This window comes from Astatotilapia calliptera, chromosome 15 (assembly GCF_964374335.1).
Source record: "Astatotilapia calliptera chromosome 15, fAstCal68.1, whole genome shotgun sequence".
NCBI lineage: Eukaryota > Metazoa > Chordata > Actinopteri > Cichliformes > Cichlidae > Astatotilapia > Astatotilapia calliptera.
In genome coordinates this window covers 16,002,796-16,026,010 of record NC_137436.1, presented here as the reverse complement: position 1 = coordinate 16,026,010, position 23,215 = coordinate 16,002,796, and the positions used below count along the sequence as shown (strand labels likewise).

At 41.8% G+C, this 23,215-nt stretch overlaps 1 protein-coding gene across 3 annotated transcripts in view; it reads right to left on the bottom strand.

Moving 5' to 3' along the window:
* Positions 1-23,215, bottom strand: part of extl3 (exostosin-like glycosyltransferase 3) — a 40,888-nt gene that overhangs the window by 5,714 nt on the left and 11,959 nt on the right. The window contains exons 2-5 of one of the 3 annotated variants that reach the window (XM_080289550.1): positions 7,491-10,124; positions 4,633-4,760; positions 365-509; positions 142-270 (exon numbers count right to left, since the gene is read on the bottom strand). In XM_080289550.1, the coding sequence (XP_080145676.1) occupies positions 142-270; positions 365-509; positions 4,633-4,760; positions 7,491-9,629 (2,541 nt within the window). In that variant the 5' untranslated portion in view covers positions 9,630-10,124. Of the gene's footprint in view, positions 1-141; positions 271-364; positions 510-1,085; positions 3,029-4,632; positions 4,761-7,490; positions 10,771-23,215 lie in introns of those variants that run through there. The other 2 variants (XM_080289551.1, XM_080289552.1) reach the window with 2 other exon arrangements.

Genomic DNA, 23,215 nt, shown 5'->3' with positions numbered 1-23,215 from the left:
TTTTTAAAAAGTATAATTTGTGCGGAATATTGGATATGCCAGTTTGAGTAATGGCAAGGCTAAGCAGGCAGAAATATAAATACCCACGTCCTGAAGGAGGTGCAAAGCCCCCAGAGCCAGACTGCATGCTCTGTCACTGACCTTGATGGGTGGTTTGCGGGTGATGTGAGAGACGAGGAAGTTCATGGCGATGTCCTCGCAGTTAATGTATTCGTCCACCATATCCCTAATAGCTTGGGGCATCACATAGGAGTACAGGTACGCGTAGTACTGCGAGAAGACAAGGACAAGGGGAAATATGTAAATGATATGCTCCAACACAGCCAGATGTGAACCTACCGTGTAGCCGTTTTCATTTTCTGACCTTATGGAAGAAGGCAGCTCCTGTCAGGACCATGGAGAGCTCACAGGAGTAGTTGGAGTTGTAGAGCCAGGACTGGTGGTTGACGTCCCACGCGTGATACCTCCCAGGAAAACCTACGATGCGATCTCTGGCCTCACGCCACACTCTGAGCCACCCAGAGAAGTCCACAAAATATTCCAATTTAAATCAGTTAATTAAGATGCAGGGTGTTTACATGTGCAGTTTAGTTTAGCACGATTGCTGTTAGCTGAAGCAATACAGCAGCTTCAGCTCCTGGGGTCACAAATCTTTCATAGCGCACTATAACATCCTAAACAAACAAACGACATACAAACACTCAGCGGCTTACAACATAAATTGTGGCCCATATTAGGAAAAGCATTGTGAGACATAATAGAACATAATATTTTAATGAATCACCAATTATTACAGCGCACGCACTAATTCAATCAAATAGAGAGATTGTTTTAAACCCACTTTTACTGGGGTTTTTTTGTATTATCTGTTTTGCCAATGAATTCAGTTCCATCAGTTGTATAAACATGTTCTTTTAATTGAACTGTGTCGTGCTATGCCTAATAAAAAATGTCCTCCTGTAGGCCGCCTGATAGAATAATCTCGTCTTCACTGATATGGTAAATTTGTTTTACAAAATAATTAGTCTTTGTAACAATAATATTTATCATGAATACAAATACAAAGGACGACACATGCCTCTCTATTTTCTAACACTTGCACTTCTTTAATCACATTGTGCCACTACAGCATACTGGATAGTAATCACAAAGAGACAATATCAAAGCCATGATAAATCGTCTGACTGATTTAGGTTTACACATCTTTTAACACCAGAAATACAGTTTCCCTGTTAGAAACTATGATACTGATATGTTTTGTCGAGGAGCTTGGTCTCACAGGCTCTCTCAACAACATAATGGAAACATTTAAAGCTGGATTCTTTCTAATTAAGTGTTTAGAACCAAATATAATGCTATGTGTCAGAACACATCAAAATCTGTTTACTGTTCTGTATCCTTTCACCTACTCGCTGCTACTCTGAATCAAAAACTACATACATTAATAGCTTTTGATAGCCTCCTAATAAACCACTTTAAACCAATTTAAAACTTAACTATTGAGCAGTGGAAATACAATCCTAAAGAAAAATAAATAAATTAGAGAAACAGTTGATCATCAGAGTATAACACAGGTCTAATAAACAGGTCTGTTAAACTTTAGGGTTAAAAATCTGTCCAGTTAGAAAGCATCTATCACTGTGAATCCATTTCAGCCCCTATGGTGTAAATTAAAGTGAGAACAATCAACCCCAAACAGTCATGGCAAATGTCTGCCAGGTTTCTTCCTGTTAAAAGGGAGTTCTTCCTTCCCATTTTAGCCAGGTGCTGTCTCATACCTGTTTTTTTGATTTTAGACATTTTCTCTCCACTATTGTGGTGTCCTTACCTTTCAATATAAAGCACCTTGAGGTGACTGTTGTTGTGATTTGCTGCTATATAAATAAAACTGCACGGTGGCACGGTGGTTAGCACTGTTGCCGCACAGCAAGAAGGTCCTGAGTTCAATTCCAACATCAGGCCGGGGTCTTTCTGTGTGGAGTTTGCATGTTCTCCCCGTGTTTGCGTGGGTTCTCTCCGGGTACTCCGGCTTCCTCCCACCGTCCAAAGACATGCAGCTTGTGGGGATAGGTTAATTGGATAATCCAAATTGTCACTAGGTGTGAATGTGTGAATGAATGTGAGTGCGAATGGTTGTCTGTCCCTGTGTGTTGGCCCTGTGACAGACTGCCGACCTGTCCAGGGTGTACCCCGCCTCTCGCCCTATGACAGCTGGGATAGGCTCCAGCGCCCCCCGCGACCCTGAAAAGGATAAGTGGAAGCGGATGGATGGATGTGCACTGTGGCAAAAACAAGACAACCCAACCAAAAGCGGAGTGGTTTTGCAGATGGTGGCCCACAGGCCATTGCTCTCTCCTTTTCCTACTAAGTGATATTTCTCTAGTTTTAATTTTTGTTATTGTTATCGTCACTACTGGTCCATTCAGACTGCACAGATAGTCCAGCTCCTCCAGGCTGGAACATCCATATGTGCTTGTGCATGAGTAGGTTTTGCCAGAAGATGGATGACCACACAAGGAGAGCTGGACACAGCTACAGCAGCAGGACCATAACTTAAAACATCCCTTGCATGAGGAAAAGCTGAAATGACCTCCATTAGGCTACTCAGTTTTCTGACTGACCGATCAGACTCTGTGAGGGCGGCATGACAGCCTGACATCCTTTTGTGGGACCTGTGCTCACAGACCAGCATCACGTAGTTCCACTGCCAGAGAAAACCACAAGCGCCAGGTCAGCCACTTGTGCCCAATCTCTTCAAACATCATGTTCCAGGCATAATATTTGTCAGTGTCTCCAGACTCCATCGCGCCTGTCACATGTGCTCGGTGTGATCCAGCTACGTTTGTCAAGACAGCGGGTGCCAGTGGCTGCCCTGCCAGTTCTGGTTTATGCTTCGTAACGGGACAGATTGTTATCCCTGAAGTTTAACTGGTTTTGTGTTCCACTGTGATGATTGAGTGTTCGCTTAATTTCTTTGAGCAGTGTACAAATCAAAAGCGACACACTTTTTCAGAAGTAAACACCGGGCCTGCGGATAGAAGATTTTTGCATTAGGGAGGTTTATAGGTATAAGCTACAACAGGTAAGACAGCTAATGTATCTTTATTGACATAATTTTTACCTCTTTACCTGTTACCTTTTCATCTCTTATGCAATTTTGTAACATTTTGCAAAATTCAGCTATCAAACACCAATAAATGCTGTTTGATTTGCTTAAAATCAGATAACGGGGAAAACGCCAGCCAATAATAATATTTGGTCATTGCACTCCCAGTCAGTAAACTCTAAAGCTTGGCCTCAACTATGCAGTTGCACTGAGTGACCTAGATGCACAAAATATGCAAGAACAGCAGCACCGCGCGCTTGAAATTTGTGACCAAAGAGAAACTGAATTTTATTAAATAATTTAATGGCTTTTATTCATAAATAAGCATTTGACATATTTGAAGACTTCTTAAGCAACATGTAGACACTGTGTGATGGTTCCCTTTTATTTTAGAGTTAAAAACAAATTTCTGTGTTTGGATTTCAAGAGTCTGTGCATATGCTGTCCTTTCAAATCCATCTGTTTCAACTTGTTAGCCAAGTAAGCAATGTGTCCATTTTCCTGTCAAGCATTAATTATTTTCTTTTCCATTAGTATTTAGCCTTTTTTTTCTTATGATTCACTGCAGGAATGTGCACAAAAAGTGTTTCGATACCTCAAATTGGATGCTTGAAATTCCTACTTCGGACTCACAGAGCTAAGAAATCTCAAAGCGCAAATTAAAGTCTCGAATGAGTTCATGTGAGACCACTTAAAATGTCTAACGCACTCGGCTGCCGAATGGCTTCTCCTCTTTGGCGAGAGCGGAGATTGGGAAACATTCCTGTGTAATTCTGGGGGAGTTTGAGATAATTCGTGACAAATGACCCCGCCGTACTCGTGCTCGGCAAGTGAGTTTTTGCCTGCCTCGACAAGCTGCTGCAGCACCGAGTCGTAGACAAGTCTGACAGAGGGGAGAGGTTGTAAACCAAAATAACTTAACGGCGCGCTTGATCATTTAATTGGTTTAAGCACGGCCTTCATATTCAGCTCATCTGAGTGCTGTATGGGCAAGACGCTGACAGCACATTTCCCTTTTATTTTCTATACTTTGGTCTCTAGCAGGAGGTTCAGTCTCTCTGTCGGATCCAGTGTTTTTTAGGAACGTGATGTTTCGACATTATTTTGAGCATTTTCCCTTCCTTCCTTTTTATTTAGCTCAATGTTTACGTTCAGTTTTCTTCAGAAGCACTTTTCTTGAGAAAAGCACCGCTCACAACGTATCATCTTTAATTTATCTATGAATTGTTGTTCCAGTTAATGACTTGCAAGACAAAACAACACCAATAAAAATGAAAATAATTAAACAAGTACTGTGCTTAGCAGTTGTAATTAGCTCCCTTTTTAGAGCTCTGCTATCACATTAGAATTAGGAGGGACTTTTTTTCTGTTGATCTTTGTCGCAAAATTCTAATTAAATCAACTTTTCATCTTCAATGTTGCAGCAAAATTTCCACGGTGGGTTAATACGCTTTTAATAAGCACGCCGAAACACCAAATGAAATGACAAGTGTGCACCAGGCGATAGCAAAAACATTTTTCTTCACCTGAAACCAAACATGATCTCATCGTGGCGAAGGTGAGCGTCGTCGTCGATAGACAGGATTGCCTCGGTTTCCACGGCATCCCAGGGTAGGAAGCGATTGTTGAGGCTGTTCTTTTCTGTGCGGACCACCTGCAGGCAGGAGAGGAGAGGCAGCAAGAGCTTTAATAAAAGGCACGTTTTAGAGAAGTAGTAGTAGTCTAGATGAGATCTAGTAGTACCTGCTTATGTAGTGACTGCTTCTAAAAACGCTGTTTCCTGTATCTTACTGCAAATCGCTGTTAGATGCAAGCTGTTAAGCTGAAGTGCTTTAAGTGCACTTTATTCTAAAACGGTGCCAAAAATTTGCATTTTAGAGACCAGTTAGAGCCCAAGTCCATATCAGTCAGCCTGTAATGATGCTGATGACAGATGCATATTGGTATCTGTGTTTGGTGCATCATGTGAAAACCTTTTCAGGAATGTAATGCAGAAATAATGTGTTGATCAAATCGATTGATCAACACAGGGCTGTGTCTCCATTACAATCTCAGAACCGTATGTAGCACATACAACACGGTAACGTCTTAGCTGAGGTGTGGAGTCTTCACGTTAGGGCTGGGCGATATGACCCAAAATTCATATCTCGATATTTTTTAGCTGGATGGCGATATAAGATATATATCTCGATATTTTTTTTTAAAGCCATAAAGAAAGAACAAAAAGAGAGTTCTTAGTCAAAGCTGTGTCCCAGATGTCACACAGGCACTTTTATTAACATAGAGCAGATGTACATAAAATTTACTCAAAAATAAATTATGAGCATTTATTAAATAATAATGCTCCATAAATAAAAGAAAACAATGTTGTTTTTGTGCATAACAAAAAGCTCACAATTGTGCAGTCAAAATGTAAACTAAAAGATGCTGAGCACAATAACAAAGACAGATTTCACAGCTGCTCTGTTCCCAACTTGTACTGCGTGACTGACAGCCTGGAGTTTGAAATCCGCTTCGCAACCACGTCTCTTAACAGGTGCCATTTATGGTCCTTATACACAGTAGGGTAATATTACGTTGAAGCATAGTACGTATCACTCCGCGAGGCTCAGCCGTAATGCTCCGACAATCCATCAAGCGGTGCAGCTCCGTAGCTTACCAAAGTCGTACTAAAACATTTTTTGACAGATTGCTGAGCGCCGTGTTCCACATAAAATCGGTTCGCGGCCATCAAGCACAACCAGAATTCATACATAAGGCGCGCTGTCAACTTTTGAGAAAATGAAAGGATTTTAGTCCGTGCAGCACCTCTGGGCTGCATGGCGTTAGCGTGGTTAGCTCGTTAGCATGGTTAGCTAGCTAACACGTTGACGCCGTCCAGCCCCACGCACGGGGCGATGCGCAGTAACTCGTTAACGGAGATTTGCCGTGTCCATCTTGTCGCTTCCTGCAGGTGAAGCGATGGGGGAGGAGGGGGAGTTGTGTTCAGTGAAGGAGAGGCGAGGCCGAGTAACGTTGCGTAAAGACGAAAGTGGACGAAAGAGAGGCAAACCTGCGGCTCCACAAGTATAATTATAACGTAACATAGACTATATCGATATAAAGGATATTGTCACATCTTATATCTCGTATAAAAATATATCGATATTTTTTAAAAACTCGATATATCGCCCAGCTCTACTTCACGTTAAACGTCATTCTTCCTTTTTAATGCAGCTCTAACACAGCAGCTCTGCAGTGTAGTCATTAACACATTCTTCCAACCAACAGATCCCTGGTGCAATCCCAGGAAGAGAGAAATCCATTCGGGGTTACATCAGGAAGGGCACTGGGTACAAAAACACTGTCGAATCAAACATGTGGAGCTACCTGTTGTGGTGATCCCCGGTGAATAAGGGGGCAGCTAACAGTAACACTCTGCATTTATAAAAGCTCTGCCCTGCTGAGAGGAAAGAGACATTCCCATCTGCATTTAACCAAGTAAATAGGTAAGAACGAATAATTGGATAATTAGTGCTGCGATTAATGTGTTTCGACTTGCAATAGGGATAGTGGTGAACTGAAACCTTAACTGCAAATGGCTTAAAATGTAGTGAAATCAAATCTTAAATTGAAAGTAGACGTCACAACTGTGTTAAACAGTTAAAGTAAAAGGATTCTCACGTGCACAAAGCAAAGACAACTCAAGGGATTAAGTGGCTAAGGGAAAAAAAGTTCAATTTGCCAAGGAGCATAAAGACTGGACTCTGTAATAGAGGACTCATTAGACCACAGGACCTTTTTCCATTACTTCAGAGTGATGGGAGCATGAGGGCATGATGCTTAATCGTCATCTACGATTTGTAAGGAAAAAATGCTTGTTACAAGGATGTAACTTGTTTTTTGCTATCAAGACTCACATTAATCGGTTAATTTAGTTGATGAATTTAACCAAATGAATAATATAAATAATTCACTGACAAAGATTGTGTTCAGTTTCAGTCTGGCACCACCAAATTCTTTAGTACCTCCCCATCAGCTCACCACATGTGAAGAAAGTCAGTGTGACAACCTAATGGTGTGGATGTGAACCACATGAATATTTGATTTTTCATCCTTAGTTCAAAGGCACAGATTTTATTATTCATGGGTGTCAAGCTTCTTCAATCCTTTTAGTAAAGCTGCTGGTAATTTGTATGGACTCCAACAGATTTTCAAAGAGACTGATCCTGATGTACTCAAAGAAACTTTTCATCTGACACATCAAACATCGCAGGTTACCTTTTTGCATTTCAGAGAGAAAGGATGAGCACGAGATGATTTCCTTACTTAAAAAAAACTTACTATAACAACGGTATTTAGATAAATTGTTGCACGTAAAAAAGATCAATCTTTCTACACTCACCACAATGGGCAGGCCGATGTCTGGCCACAGCAGGTCATCTGAAGGAGGCTTGGGAGAATTCCACACTACCACTACCTTGTTAAGGTATGGCAGTCCATTCAGCCTCTCGAGAGAGTTCATCAGGACCTCCTCCCTCTCATAAGTCAGCATGACTACAGTGAACTGCTCTCGGGGAACATTCCCACCCAGAGCAGCCTGGAACTCCTTTCCAGAGCCTCCTGTACCTCCTCCAATAGGCCTGAAACCAGTACCTGAGCCAAGGAATTTGGCTTCAGAGGGCAGTACCGGGTCAAGAGGAGTGTGAGGAAACAGGTGGAAGGGCCCCGGGGCCCGGTTCCATGATCTGTAAGTGTCTGCAGCTGTATATGTGAAGTTGCGGAGAAAGCGTGGAGAGGCATAAGGAGGCTCCGTCTCGACGGGACCCAAATCCAGATCACCATTGTCAGCCAGGTTGGCATCTGTCCCAGCCAACTTCCCGGCTTTGTGAGGAATCTCATGAACTGGCTCTTCTTTGATGGGTGCAGCAGGAACTTGGATGCTGGTTCTGATACTGGCCAGAATGGTGTTGAGAACATTTTCTGAGGTTGAGAAGTACGTTTCCCACAGAAAGCGGCCCTGTCGCCTCATAGCCAACATGTCATTGTCTGACAGGCTCCTCAAGAGGAAATGTAGCTCTGTTACACGGGGCTTGGGGACCAAAATGGCAGCTTCACTCCAGCGAATAAACTGGTGGTAAGGCAGTCGGGAGTGGTCCCCCAGAACAACAGGGATAGCCCCCACTTCTAAAGCCTCAAACAGCCTCATCCCAAAGCCTGCTGATGCTACAAGTTGTCCATCTCCTGCAGCAATCACCAGGGCAAAGGTAGAAACCTTGAGGACCTCCAGTCTGTCTTCTCTCTCTCCACAAAGAGCCCACTCTGTTGGCAAACTTGGCCTCGGGTTCTTGCAGGTGAATTCCACCAGGACCTGATCCAAGTGGCTGTCCTGCACTGCCTTTAAGGTGCCGATTATGCGATCGTCATAATCAGCTGGTGGATCTCCTTCCATTTCCTCCTCAAAAGACTGGGGCGGTGCCTCCTGTAAGCTGCTCCTCAGGGACTCCACCCTCTCCCCCTGGAATGTGAAAAGGTATTTCCTCTTCACGGGAACTTGAGGTGGGACTTCTAAAAAGTTGGGTTCAGAGAGGGCATGAACTAGCGGGGACACAACTAGGTCAAAACCCTCACGGTACTGCTGCTCTAGGAAAGTGGACTGAGCAACTGCTGCTCGCCCTGTGCTCACATTATACAGGAAGTTCTGTGTCATAGACTTTCTAGAGAGATGCACCAGTACATGGTTGTGTCCATCAGACCTCCAGTAAGGAAGAGCTTTCAGTTGCTTCTCCAGCTCTGAAGGAGATGGCAGTGGGAAGGAAGGGGACTCCTGCAGCTCTCCTACCAGAACCAAATACAGACAGGCAATGTTGGGGTTATTAGTTACATAAATGTTGCTCTTAACTGATGCAACAAAAGCCTGCTTTACCAGAGGGTCAATATAGCTCCCCCATAGGTAGGAGTCTGTGTCATAGACATATACAGGGAACCCAGATGTAAGGGGACAGCGTGCATAGTCGAAGCAGGAGCGCAGGCGGCAGGAGCGTGGAGACTTGGGTGGTGGCAGCCCCGGATCCTCCTTGTCGGGAAGTAACCTGACGGGCAACGACAGCTTGGGCTGGTTCTGGGCCATCAGTTCTTTATAAGAATGCTCCGTTTGGCTGATAACATTTTTCAGCTGTAGTAGATCTTGCTTGGCACTGTCGATGCTGCGCTTGCAAGCCTCGATGCGCAGGTTAAGTCGGGCGATCTCCCCATTGAGCTCCTGCCTCTTTGCCTCCAGCTGCAACAGCTCCTCACTGACCGACTCGCGGATACGGCACAAGTCCTGCACATGTTTGGCCTCGCACAGCTCGCCACCAGGCCGGGGCCCAAAGATGTGCTTGTCGCGATCCCCAGCTTCATCAATGGTAGTGAGGTAGTAGTGGGCAATAAGCGGGAAGAAGACCAGGATGAAGAAGAGCATGAAACTGAGCCACGTGAGACGCACGCGGCGAAACATCCACGGCTGGCCTCCGACGCCCACGCCGCCACCGTTACGCTGCATTGTTGACTCTCTCAGTCTGTTCTTCGTCCCTTCAGGGAACCATTGCTCTGGCGATCAGCAGCAGCCATGGCCGACCTTGTCAACAAGGCAGTGGAATAGACACTAATTCATCAAACCTGGGGTATAACTCTATCCTTCTGTGAAGGTCATCCAAGGCTGATTACTTCTCCTTAAGAGTCCTGCAGGTATCGGCTAGAGACTCAGTCTCACCTGTACTCTGATATGAACTCTGATGAGTCATAGTCTGCACAAGCTAATGCCATTCTGTTTTTGTGAGCTCTGGCTATTAATCCAACTCTGGGTGAGAAGACAGCCCCACATCTGGGGAGGGGTTCCTCCTCGTTGGGTGCAGGGAATACATAGCTACTCAGAGGTCAGAGTGTGACAGCTGAGAGGGGCCGCTTCCATCCATCTTTCATCCACCCCTCATGAGAAATATCTCCAGAGACTGTGCCTCAGAAATCCACTCTTCCTCCTCCTCCTTGATTCAGAAACCTGAGAGGGAGAATAGCAGGAAAAAGAACTAATGAATGACACTAATTATCTGCAGCAAGAAAAAAAAAAAAAGAATTTCTGTTTAACTGCAAGAAAAGCTGTTTGGCATTAAGCTTTAATATGGCAAAATATTTACTTTTTTTTATGCACCTCAAAACTTAAAGCTGAGCTAGATGTATAATTCTGTTTGATGAAGGCTGGGTGCAGTTAGTAAAGCAAACTCATTAGCCACAGCAGGATTGGTCACTTGTCACTTTCCCATTAATAAGGGCGGCCTAGTTTGTTTACTTAGATATGCAAGAGGTAAAAAGCCCAGAAATATAAATACAGTTAATAACTGTGTATATGGAATATTTACAGCTAAGCTTTCCACATCCACAATAAATATTTCTGTATAGAGCAAGACTCTGCAGCTTATCCAGTTGTTTTTTTTTTTTTGTTTTTTTTGCTGCATTCTGTGCATGACTGCCCGGAGAGAAAAAAAACATCCGTATGCTGCAAAATACCAGGGGGTAGGTATCTTTTTCTTTCTTTTTAAAGTCACACAGAAAGAGCAGAAAACCAGGGAGAGCCATCACTGCGAAACTACAAACGTACAGCGAGCCAACACCAAGAGTACCTCGAGCAAATCTCATTAAAGGCCTCCGCCTGCATCCCAGCCTCATCACTGCCTCAAATTACTCAGCATCCTTGATAACAGTTTATCCCAGAGAGTGATGCTGAATTATCTCCACTAGCTCAGGAAAGAAAAAGGCTCAGGCACACACAAAGGACACCAGCTGTAGGGTTGCTGGTTTTATTTCAGTTCCTGAGGCCAGTGGAGGTATGTGCAAGAATAACCTTGCGTACCTTACAGCTCAGAACTGGTTAAAAAATAAAAATAAAGTAGAGGGGGGGAAAAAAGACCCCAGGAGCTGCATTTTCAGTGTGCAGATGTTGGGAAAAGATAGCTCTAGGGCAAAACCAGCAATACTGAAAGTCACAGCACCTCTTCTTCCACAGCCCTGAATGTCTCTTAAAGACTCTTACATCATAAGCATAATCGAAATTTCACTACAGACTGTTTCCTTCTAGAAGCAGCATGCCACAAATCCATCACACCACAAGCCCTGAGGATGTCGAGCGAGAGGCCAAGCGCCAAACAGACCTTATCAAATACGTTACCAAACCCACAACACTGAGAGCGAGCCTCGATAAAGCGGGTCCGACTGACACAGTCGCAGAGACCAGATGAATGCAGGTGATGTTTACCTTTTTCCAACATAACAGCTCCTCTTGATAAGGATGTTATTCCCCGGGCTACTGGTAGATTCAAACATCTGTGGATGTAACGCTTTCATTGCAGCCTGGTTTGATCACAGCGCACGCAGATAAGATCTTAAAACAAACTGAGGGAAAAGCCATTTTTCATTCTGTCTGCTTCAAGTGATCACGTCGCCTTGCTGCATCCATGTGGCTGGCATTTCTGATGTTTAGAGATTACTGCGCCCTGAAAAACTGCATCCTGCAATACAGCTGCTGTGCATCTGTCTGTGAGCGTGCCTGTCAAGGAGAGGAATGAGGAAAAGGGCCGGCCAATCACACAACAGGCATGTGATCCCGTCTTGCCTAGAATGACCGCCATAGATCTGCAAATTTGAAAGCCGCAAGTCTGAAAACGTTGCATAATATCAATAAGGGAAATCTGTAAAAGATTTGTTTTTGTGATGACAAGACATCTTTTCTTCATAACTTGTGTGCAGCTTTGTGTAAATGTTTTGGGTTTTTTTTCCTTTTGATCCCTCAAAAATAGGTTTACAACACAGGAACGTAACGAGGTTTTTTTGCCAACAATTTTGAATAAACTAACCATTTTGTCTGCAACGTTTTAGTTAACTGGTTCTTTTGGAGCGCTTTTCTACTCTACTTGAGCACTCAAACCACCTCTATACAACATGCCTCATTCACCCATTCATACAAGCAATTTTCTAAGTGCTTTCTATCTTTCCCTGATGAAGACTTTTTAGTCGATACGCGTAGGTCGTGCATTTCCTTGCTTCTAGTTTTTTATTAGATATTTTTAAATCTCAGCAAGTTTTTTAGTCATTTCACCCTACTGATGAGCACCTGTTTAGAATATTTGTAAAAACATGGCAGCGCTTCATCTCTTTTCTTTACTCACACTCCAAAGGATGTATCAGAGAGAAACTTGAAGAAAGTATTTTGCCCAAGGATACTTTGGCATGCAGACTGCAGCAGCCAGCGATCAAACCACCAACCTTCCAATTAGTGGATGACCTGTTTTACCTTCTGAGCTACAGCCACCCCAAATGGGAAAATCTTCACATCACCAGGAGTGAAATCTCAAAAAGTTCTGCTTGAAAAACCACTGAAACGACCAGATAAACACTAAATACATAAAAGCAAGCAGTGATGTTTTGTTTGTTTTTATGAACCATTAATCGCTTCGTTTGTCAAAGATATTTATAGTTATTTAAAAACAATAATTTAATAACCAAACGTAGATTGCCAAAAGCATTCATTAACTAGTGCAAATCAGAGCTGTAATACAGCAACACACATACTTACACGATTAAAATAACTTTACCATCTGTAACTGATTTTAATTTTCTACACGTTTTAGTCTCGGGGTATCAGTGTGCAATAGATACATTGCAGGCTACAAATGTGGAACTGCACACAGGAATGCAGAGCATGACAGGTTAATATGAGATAGTCCTGCACAGTAACTAAAGGCCTGCATTCTGCTTTAGTTAGGAAGGTACACACAGAAAGCTCCCAGGACATATGACCCTGTGAACGCTGACCCCCATCCTGCTGCTAAGTGATGTGCCTGAGGTGCAGAGTGACCGAACGGGAACTATCACAACAGTCCGATTAATCACTGCATGACTGCCAGTGTCACCCGGGTAATGGCCGGCAGATGTTGGCAAACACTACTGCCGGGTCTAATCCAAAGCCAAAAACATGCTGGCCTAAAACTCTTCCTATAGCTGCTTCTGGGAGACAGAGCAACACACACATAGATAAAACCAAATCTCAGTCCCTTCAGTTGTAACTTTCTAATCTGCAGACTGTCTGGCCTCCTGCTACAGGCGGCTTAATCTCACTGCTGTCTGCATGGAAAACACATGGGAGAGCATTGATCACTGTGGACTTACTTTGTGGGGGATCAATGATAATGCCATCATTACCTACAGCTGAGCTGCAAGCTGGTTTGGTGTGAAGCACCTAAAGAGCTGTTATTGTAGCCATTTCCATTTGTGGGTTTTTGCAGAAGAGATGTAACAGTGCGCCACATAAAACACTGAGACGCAGCGATAGCGGCATGCCTGTCCTTGCCTTCACCTTATACATCACGGTGCGCACTTACAATGTTACACAAAGCCACTTTGCAACTCTAACTGAATGGCCGCAGGCAGCAAATGTCATAATTATTCACATTGATTTTCCGTTATGATGGCTAATCACTGTATATTATAGTACAAATATAACATTACTCAAGTAGAAAATCAATATGCATTTGATATGCAATCCATTCATTTTTCAGAGGATGAAATCCTCTGATGCAGTTAAACCAGGAGTTCTGTAGTCTTCTCAAGGGAAAGGAGAAGCTCAAGCACAGCTGATGACCCAGATAAAAAAAAAAACACTCTTGCTCAACATGGTGTGCAATGAGCAACCAACGACTCAGTCAGCAAATTGCTGGTCAGTCCTATGAATAACACAGAATGTGGGAGTCCAGGAGAGTTAATTTGATTTAGAGGAATAAAAACTGGTTTGATGCAGGACTGGTTTTTATATTAATCCAGATCAATTTCACAGCTTGAGACAAATCAGGAAACAAAACCTTAAAAAAAAAAAAAAAAGTGGGACAGAATCTATGTTGTGATGCTTGCAAACATTCTGCAATTCATCGTGTGGAATTAACAAACGTATTCATGTGAGGTGAAAAGAATGACAGCAGCAGGTGCTCGGCTCAGAGCCTGAATGAAGAAGTGGGGGTGCTGCTGGCATTTGAGGGCAAGAGCTTGTATAAATGTTTGAACAGTCTCTGCAACCTGGCAGTGCTTTTTGAGACGGTCCGGAAATTCCTTTAAGAAACACAGAACACAGACAGCAGTGACATTCGGCTATAACAGGTTTTTACTTGGCTACAATCGGTCCGACTCAAGGACCACATCTCATGAGTGGGGGGGGGTGACACGGAGGAAGGCTGCTGCTGGAGCAGCTGGTGAATGAGTAAAAGCTGAAGTTTCTGAGGAATGACATATCCTGCAACAAAGTCGAGAGCGAGGGTTTTTTTTCTGCCAGCAGATGACGAGTCTGACAGACAGCGAGAAGAAGTCATAGATTCAAGGGCAGAAGGAAATATTTAACTGCCTGTATTCTCTTGCAAAAGGAGTTTGGATTATTTTTTCAAATCTAAAGAAAACAAGTTGTTTAGCAGTTATGTTGCACAAGTTTTGCACAAGTAAATGTTCCAATGTGGGATTTTTATTCAGTTAAATGTTAAAAATCAAATCTAGTTCATGAAAAAAGTATAAATCCAATGAATTACTTATTATTCCATTATGAATCCTTATATTAAAGGAATAAGTAATAAACCTGGCCACTCCTGTAGAAAAATGCCCGGTTACACCGCTGTCAATGACGTGAAATAGCTGAGCCTGTTGTTTCCACAGCTTGCAGTATACTTAAAAGACAATGTTCAAAAATAACACCGCTCAAGGACAAAGTTGCAATGCATCACACAATACAGTAGGCTACAGTATCTCTCTAGTTTCAGCCACTTAGCACATACTGCAGCAGTGTGAAGCTTATATGCACTGTAGGACCGGGACCACTTATTGTAAAAATGATCTAAACACCTTACCTTACAGTAGAGCTCTGAGGGGGGAATCGAGTTTATCATATTTGCATTTCATTTTACTACTTGTTATTTTCCTAGCTGGGGAGAATATGTAAAAGGTCAAACAGTGTTTCTTGTCACTTTAATGCATCGCTAACATACCACTGTAGTTAAATACTAGGCAAAACCGAAACCTTAATTTAAATGTACGCAGTTCTAGCTTACTGGGCCAGTAAGAACAGGTCTTCGAAGAACACGCTTCTGCACTTGAGAAAAGCTTAATGCCTGCTGGGACTCCAGGTTATCCTGATGCATTACTCTCTCCTTAAGGGGCTTTGGGCTCATTGTGCTTGCATACTACCTTTCCCATAATTAATTGTAATTTCATTGAGGAGTTCGAAGCATGGCATTCCCTGTGGAGGTGATGGGGTGGTGGGGAGGTGGAGGCAGCTGCAGGAAAGGCACAGTGGTAGGGCTGTGTGAGGGGAGCAGCTGTTGTAGCCATGGATCACAGCTCATCTGCAGACAGCTGACAGAGGCATCTCAAGGACTTTTATCACTAGCATGTTACAGAAATAACTGTAAGGCACTCATAGGAGTTATGACAAGACAAGAGTACTTGATTAAAGCTAGCAATTGATGGTCCTATTTAAATTGCTGAAGCTACTTGATGAGTAGCATTAAACCTTGCTTGAAATATTTCATTTTATTTCATTTGTGATGTTTGCTGTTTCATTTTGTGGTTGTAAATATGCTTCCAGAATAAGCACATAACAGTGAATGATGTTGCAACTTTATGTGGTTTAACAATTATAAAAATCACACCGATCCCAAACTAGTTCATACTCCACCTACCTCTGACTATTATCTTCGTCTTCTTCTTTCAGCTTTTGCCTTTAGGGGACACCACAATGGATCATCTGCCTCCATCTCACCCTATCACCTCTGTCCCACCAACCCTCTGCATGTCTCCTTTACTACATCCATGACTTGTCTCTGTGGTTGTCCTTTTCTCCTCTTGCCTGGCAGTTTCACATTCAGCATCCTTTCCTAATAATGCCACCATCCCTCCTCTGCACATGTCCAAACCATCTCAGCCTCTCTTCTTTGGCTTTGTTTCCAAACTGCTTAACCTGAGCAATCTTACATACCAGACTATATAATATATATATGAAAGCTTATTAATGACTTCTTCATGTTCCAAATGCATATCATAAGGCATTACTCATATACTGTGCATGCAAATGAAAAATGATCAGACTTTTCTCTTTTATATTAGTAGTGTCTTTCCACAAATGGTTTGGGTGAAATTCCGGGGTATATTTGCCAAATGTCTAACATATTTTATTATTATCATCATCATCATCATTCTTATTATCCTGTCATCTACAATCTAGTAAACAATCCTCACATTCTTTTTTCACCCCAAAGTGAGCCCTGATGCTTCCCCTAATTCATTGTGTTTGATTTCATACGGTAGTCAGATGTACTTTATCTCAGTTTTAGACAGGTCTGTTGCTAGCAGAGGATCACACTAAGCACAATGAAAGCCCAGATGCTGCAGATCAAGGACAAGAATGCTAGCCATCAACTTCATCCAAGACAATGGAGCTGAAGTTCATCTGGAACTGATTATATTGTTGTTTGTTTGTCATAGAGTACTTGACAAATAAAATATCTGAAGATGAGAAACAAAAATATTTCTGCTTAATATTTCATTTAAGAGAGCCACACTCATGGACACATTTCTTACCAACCGCAACTGTCACAAATCAATCTAAATCTGTTGAAAAGCACTGTAGGGGTAGGCTAAACACTGCTAAATTATGCAACGCAGTTCAACACCACCACAAGCGACACCCTCCAAGATGATCTTACAGTTGAAAAAAAAATTGCCTCTCACTGGCAGGATTCCTGCAATAAATCCTTACTTTATGAGTTTTACAATCTTCAGTTTGTGTTGCAGAGAGACTGCAGTGATTTTACCAAGGTATTCTCATCAAAAACACAAAACAAAACAAAAACCCCCACCAGTTACTGAGTGTGTTTAACATACATATCATAAACAGAGAAGCTATTTTTTGGAATATGCACCTCTTCCACACCAAAAACCATGCAGAAACATTTCTGACTGTACACCAACTTAAGGATGAAATACTTTTCCACACTGCTCTATGAACTGAAAACGGTTCAGTGGATGCTCATTTCTTCCCTCTTTCATTATCAAATAATGCTGAGGAAATGACAATGAGGCCGTTATCACTATGAGGGGTATCGGTGCGATGATCGCCCAGAGAAGGAGCAATTAATTTCGCCCTCCGTGTGGATCACCTCCTACTCCGTACATAATGTATGGGTGCGATGACCTTTATATATCCGTGTGTGCATTAAAAGAGACGGAGACAAACAGAGGCAGACAGAAAATCCACACTAAACTGCCCTCTTGTTTGCAAGCGAATATCACTAGGTCTAATCATGAGTATTTATAACTCTGCTGAATACCATTTTGCGCAGACAGACACAGACAGAGATGTAGATAAACAGAAAGAGACAGAGAGTGATGACCGGGGAAGGGGCGGGAGAGGAGGAATGAGTTCATGACAGATGGGCCTGGGTAACTTCCAACCTCCAAAGCTCCTGCAGTATGACAACGATTACACACGAGCCTTAAAAATAAATAAATAAATAAATAAAAGTCCTGTGTCCTTTCTGGAGTGCACATATTTATCATTTAAGAGACAACCTAGAGTAAATCTCACATGAAATGTGCAAATATCACCCACATGATCGAAAGACCCTACACCGGTAATGTAGACCAACATCTGCGAACATCTTCGGTGACCTAGCGCTCGGAGAGCGATAAACAAAATGAATCGTTCTGCCTTTGCAGGAGGTGCTAATCTGTCAGTGAAGCCTCTGCTGTTTAACTGCTGTGGCACGAGCTGCCCCGCAGGGGTGAGGCACGGAGAGTCTCTCGCCGTGGTGGTGAGAATTGCGAATGTGAGAGCCAATTAAAGTCAAAGCAGACATAGAGACACAGAGGACTCCTCCATTTTTCACCACACAATAGCTCACACATTTTTTGTTTAATGAGTTTCAGCTTCCAAAAAGCCTCCAAAGAGATCCTCTGACATCTTTAATTTTTATTTGGCCTTTTTTTTCCTGCCAGAAATTCGCACAGTAGGCAAAAATATAATCATGTATTCTTCGGTTTCCCAAAACTGGTTAGTTAGCTTTGTTACTTTGCTCCTTCCTGAAAACAAAGGGCAGAGTTGGCAGAAAAACATGAAGCTGGTTTTTGTCGCTTTCCTTTAATTAAGGTTCCAGTTTTATTGCTTTTTGAAAACACGTATTCATGATGCTGGACAGACTCTCTTTGTACACAAACTCAGACAAAATAACGTCCAATTTAATGTAGAGAAAAAGATTTTAAAAATACAACAAAGAATTAGAGTTTGCTACAGAGGACAGGAAGGAGAAGTGAATGCGCTCAAGTTACACTGAATCCACATTCAAACAGATGCATGAGATGAGGTGCCTGCTGAGCAAAATTCAGGCGAGATGCGCAACTAATTCTTCTTGAAGTGGTATGAAAAGCAGTATTTGACAATTTTCCTTTGGCATTTCCTCTTCCCCAACAGCACGGTCATGCTTTTTATGTTAAAATTGTATTTACTTAGGAGCTGAGTGTTATCTAGAGCATCTATTGGTTCACATACTCCAGCGTCCTTCTGCGGTCTCTTTGCACAAAGAGTTTCCCAGATATTGTTTTGTATCGAGAATTGTTGTGAAACTAAAAGCTTAGACTGACTGTGACATACAGAATTGACTGGGTTTTTCACAGTTATTGCTTTATCCACAGTGCAGACAATATCTGACTGTGACAGAGAGGAGACAAGCTAAGGGAGAAAATTACATCTACAGAGATAAAAGATAAACTATAATTTGCTGTCAGTTGCCTCCGGATTGCCAAAGGTCTCTCACCCGGTCGGCTTTCAGCAGCGTGATGGAGGTGTCAGTTTGTTGCCTGTGCCAGACAGGCTCCATTGTCCAAAAATCACAAGCCGGTCTGGGCTCAAATCCCAAAACGACAAACTTTTGTCCGCAACCACCTGCGAGTCTTTAATTGCACTTCTTTGTTTTTCCATTTGAAATGCATTTGAAGCTCATGCCAAGCCCATGTATTTATAAAACTTTTAAAAAGACTTTGAAGAGTAATCATGTCAGATCTGGCAACCTGCGATCTCTATGGAAAAATATATATTTTGAAACGGTCTGGAGAGTGGTTGCTGGAGGTTGTTGGCTGCTGCTGGATGAAATTGGTTGCACGGTCACCTGTAGTTTGCATGGAAGTCACATATTTGTTTTCAAACACTTGTAATTTACTCTCTGAGCGGCATTTGAATTATGAAAATTGTGACATACACCGACAACAGAGAATTTTTGCCTTTAAAGTAAAAACTGTGCCATACTGCTACAACCAACACGCTTCAGATAAGATAAGATAAAACTTTATTAATCCCTCGGGTGGGTTCCTCTGGGAAATTCGGTTTCCAAAAAAGCACAGCACCGACAGAAGTTACAGAGTTACAGAATATTATATATACACACACATATATAAATAAAGAGACATATATAAATAAAATATACAAAGGGGATAAATAGAATAAATAGGAATAAAAAATAAAAATACAAGTGAAATTGCACATTTGGCACAAGTTTTACTTTGAAGGCAAACATGCTTTGGGTGCCTAGAAAAGCGCTATATAAATCCAATCCATTATTATTATTATGCTCTTGTTTCTGGTTTGTGTTGCACTTTTCATAGGTTCACTATGACTTGGTGAATGGTTTGCAAGTGTTTGCAGACAAGCTGGTAACCAGTGTAATCTGCTTACAACCAAAGGAATTGTATACGTCTTTGTGACCAAATGCTACAACTGTTCGTCAACCAATCGAGGAATCCACTTTTTTTTTTTCTTAAGACCAGTGGTTCTCAGGTGGTCTACAACCAGTCTCTAGCTGTGTGTGACTTAAATAAGCAGGAATTGTGATTATGACTTTTGCCACTGTACAGCCTTACTGGGGCTTACTGGTTGCATGGATTAATCAATGTTTTTTGAGCTTCTAGTGCTGCCAGAGGTCTGAACAACAAAGCAGGATTTGAGCTTATCTAAGTAACTTCAGGCTTAACGCTTGGTTTTCTTTACTGTGAAGGTGATTCCTTTCTTACCAGGGTACATCACCATGATAACATATCATGCAAATACAATTTGCTCTGGAGCAGGCTAGACTCCAGATTTAAGATCAACAAGAATGAAATCACCACCTACTGACCAATCAATGCTCTGGAAAACAGCCTTAGCATTCTGGGAATACCTTAAACAATCTGTACGCAGATGGTATGAGGATTTAATGTTTTTGAATATTTTCCAATGTCTTTGCATGTCCCTGCACCTATATTGCACATAGACTAAGCCTACATTTGAACTGAATTTAGTTTTTCTTTTATCTTTACACTCACAGAGGCTGCAGCAGAAAGAATAAAAACTAAAACTATCCTTTAAACATGAATTTAATAAAACCTTAATCATAACCAATACCTCAATAGTAGCTCTTTTTCAGTCTTACTGACCAAAGCACTTAAAACGCACACTTTAAATACTATATTATCCACACTGCTCTTCCACTCATACACGCACTCCTGCTTGTGCTTTGACTGCAGCAGCAGCTGCTGTATAATTTTAACTTCCTTTGGAAAACCAGCCGCATTACTGCCTTACATATATCCATGTTTGTGATTGGTCAGAGGATGACAATGCCATCCCTTGCATGTGAATGCACAGAAGAAACTCTAGGTTAACTTAATGAGTTGATAACCAGCTTCGCATGACTGCGTATGCTGATGACATTAGTAAGGGACGTAAATCTAGATAACGAGAAGATACCCTAGGTGTAGGGCTGCCACGATTAGTCGACTAGTCACGATTACGTCGACTATCAAAATCGTCGACGACTGATTTAATAGTCGACGTGTCGTTTGAAGCTTTGTAAGATCACAAAAGACGCAGGAATAAGTAGTAGGATTTAAGAGTGTAATAACGGACTGAAACAGAAGATGGCAGCACTGCATGTATAAGGATGCCAGCTGCCATTAAACCCTGAAGAAGAAGAAGCTGTGTCCCAGAATTCATAGCGCAGCCCAGCACAGTTGTCAACAATGGCGGCAGCTAGTTCGTTTTAATATTACTCTTATTATTCTTTCTGGGTCACAAAATAAACGTTTAACATATTTTCAGGCGAGAATGTAACTGTATAAATCTCAAATATCTGCTCAGTTTATCAAGACACCACATATTTTCAAAAGCGCTCCGACGTTTTCGTTTTCTGTTACCCACTAGCTCGATAGCTAGCCGGGGGCAAGGCTCACTAGAGCCGCTGAGAACACCGGACTCCCTGCAAATTGTTTTCAAAACCACCAGGTTAAATATATATAAGTCACTTAGATAACTTCAAAATGTTATTGTGTTTTTTTAGTGTTTTATTTGTTCCTGGGTAAATTGGTTTGGCTGAGATTAAAGTTATAGTTTTTACACAGCTGAATAAACATCAAGAAGACAGCTGATTATCAGAAGTGTGAGATGCTCGAGAATACACTCCGGTGTCCCGTCATATTTTAGATAGCAAGGAGTTTATTAAACTTCACCGAAACAATCTGCAAATTTCATTAAAATTTAATAAACTATCATCTTGTCTTTATTTTTAGTTAGCACATACCTTAAACACTTAAAGCTGTAAGCTAATGATAGTTATATAAGAGCAGATGCTGCTGGTGCAATAAGCTGTACGTTTTACGTCCAATGGATGCATGATCTGATTAGTCGACTAATCGCAAACATAATCGGTGACTAGTCGACTATCAAAATAATCGTTTGTGGCAGCCCTACCTAGGTGTGTTGAATTTTCTTCTTTGCGCACAAAAAATGTGGAGGACTCTCACTGGTATTTTCTTTTAAAATTCACTTCTGTAATATTACAAATGAGTAGCGCTGATTCATCAATAATTTTTTTGTTAGACCCAGAATAATGAGAACTTCTGTCAGTCTCTCGAGTGATGAGCAAAGTCGGTTCTAAGAAAAGAAACTTTCGGGAAATCAAAGTTCAAACCGTCTTTTCATCCTCTAAGTAACGACGCGTCTAAATGACACATCCCTGTCCCTTGTCAAGCTACACTGTCAAACCTCGTCTTTACAGGGAAGTTCTGTGCTTGAATGCCTGCAACTGGTATTTCACCCATTCATTACCAAAAATCTAATTACAGGCTGCCACATGGTACTCATTTAAACATTTGAGTCTGCATAATTACTTTAGTCAGAGATGAAATAGGACGGAAGAGTCTGAGGCCACAAACAAGCCTCTCATGCACTCTTCCTCCTGGCAGAATCTAGTAAAATCTCACCCTAAATGGAAACTACTAAAAATAACTTTAACTCATTATATGTGGCCTCTGTATATTTCTCACCTTTGTATTTATACTGTTCACTTCACATTTATACTCTTATCTTCAGCCAAAATAGTACAGAATCTCTCAGTTTGTGGGTTTTTTGGGGGGTCCAGGTGCTTCATTATCCATTTCCTGTTAAAGCCACGCAGATTTATAATAAAATAAGTATTCATCTCATTAATCACCATCTTAGAACATTTCACAAGCCCAGATGTCACAATTTTGAAAAAGGCATGGTCGACCCCAATTAGTCGCTTTGGCTCTTATCACACTTTATCTGGAGCAAAGTGAATCCAGCCGTCACAACTACACAAAGTTCAGTCTCTCTGTGTTACAACAGTTCGTCCGAGGCAGGAAGAAGAATGAGGGCAGAGAAAATGAAAGAGTTTTTCTGTATTCCAGAGTGGAAACTGCTTCTCTGATTGAACACATGTCAAGTTCACTGCCGCAGAGGCTCTGGTGTGTCAAAAAACCCTCTTTTTCCTCAAAGAAGCAACATCTAAAGTAAAGCTGTGTAACATACACCAAAGCACAGGGAGTTCCAAATCCCGATTTTCTCTATGTATGCTGAATATATTATAGGACAAAAAAAAAAAAGAAGCATTTTGTGGATTATGCTTTCTTTCTTACTGAAGTTAAACTGACTTATAAGACCGACACCATTAATGTCAGCGGATTAAACATGAAGCAACAAATGCGGCTGAATGAGTTAATTAATGCTGGGAGCTAGCTTAT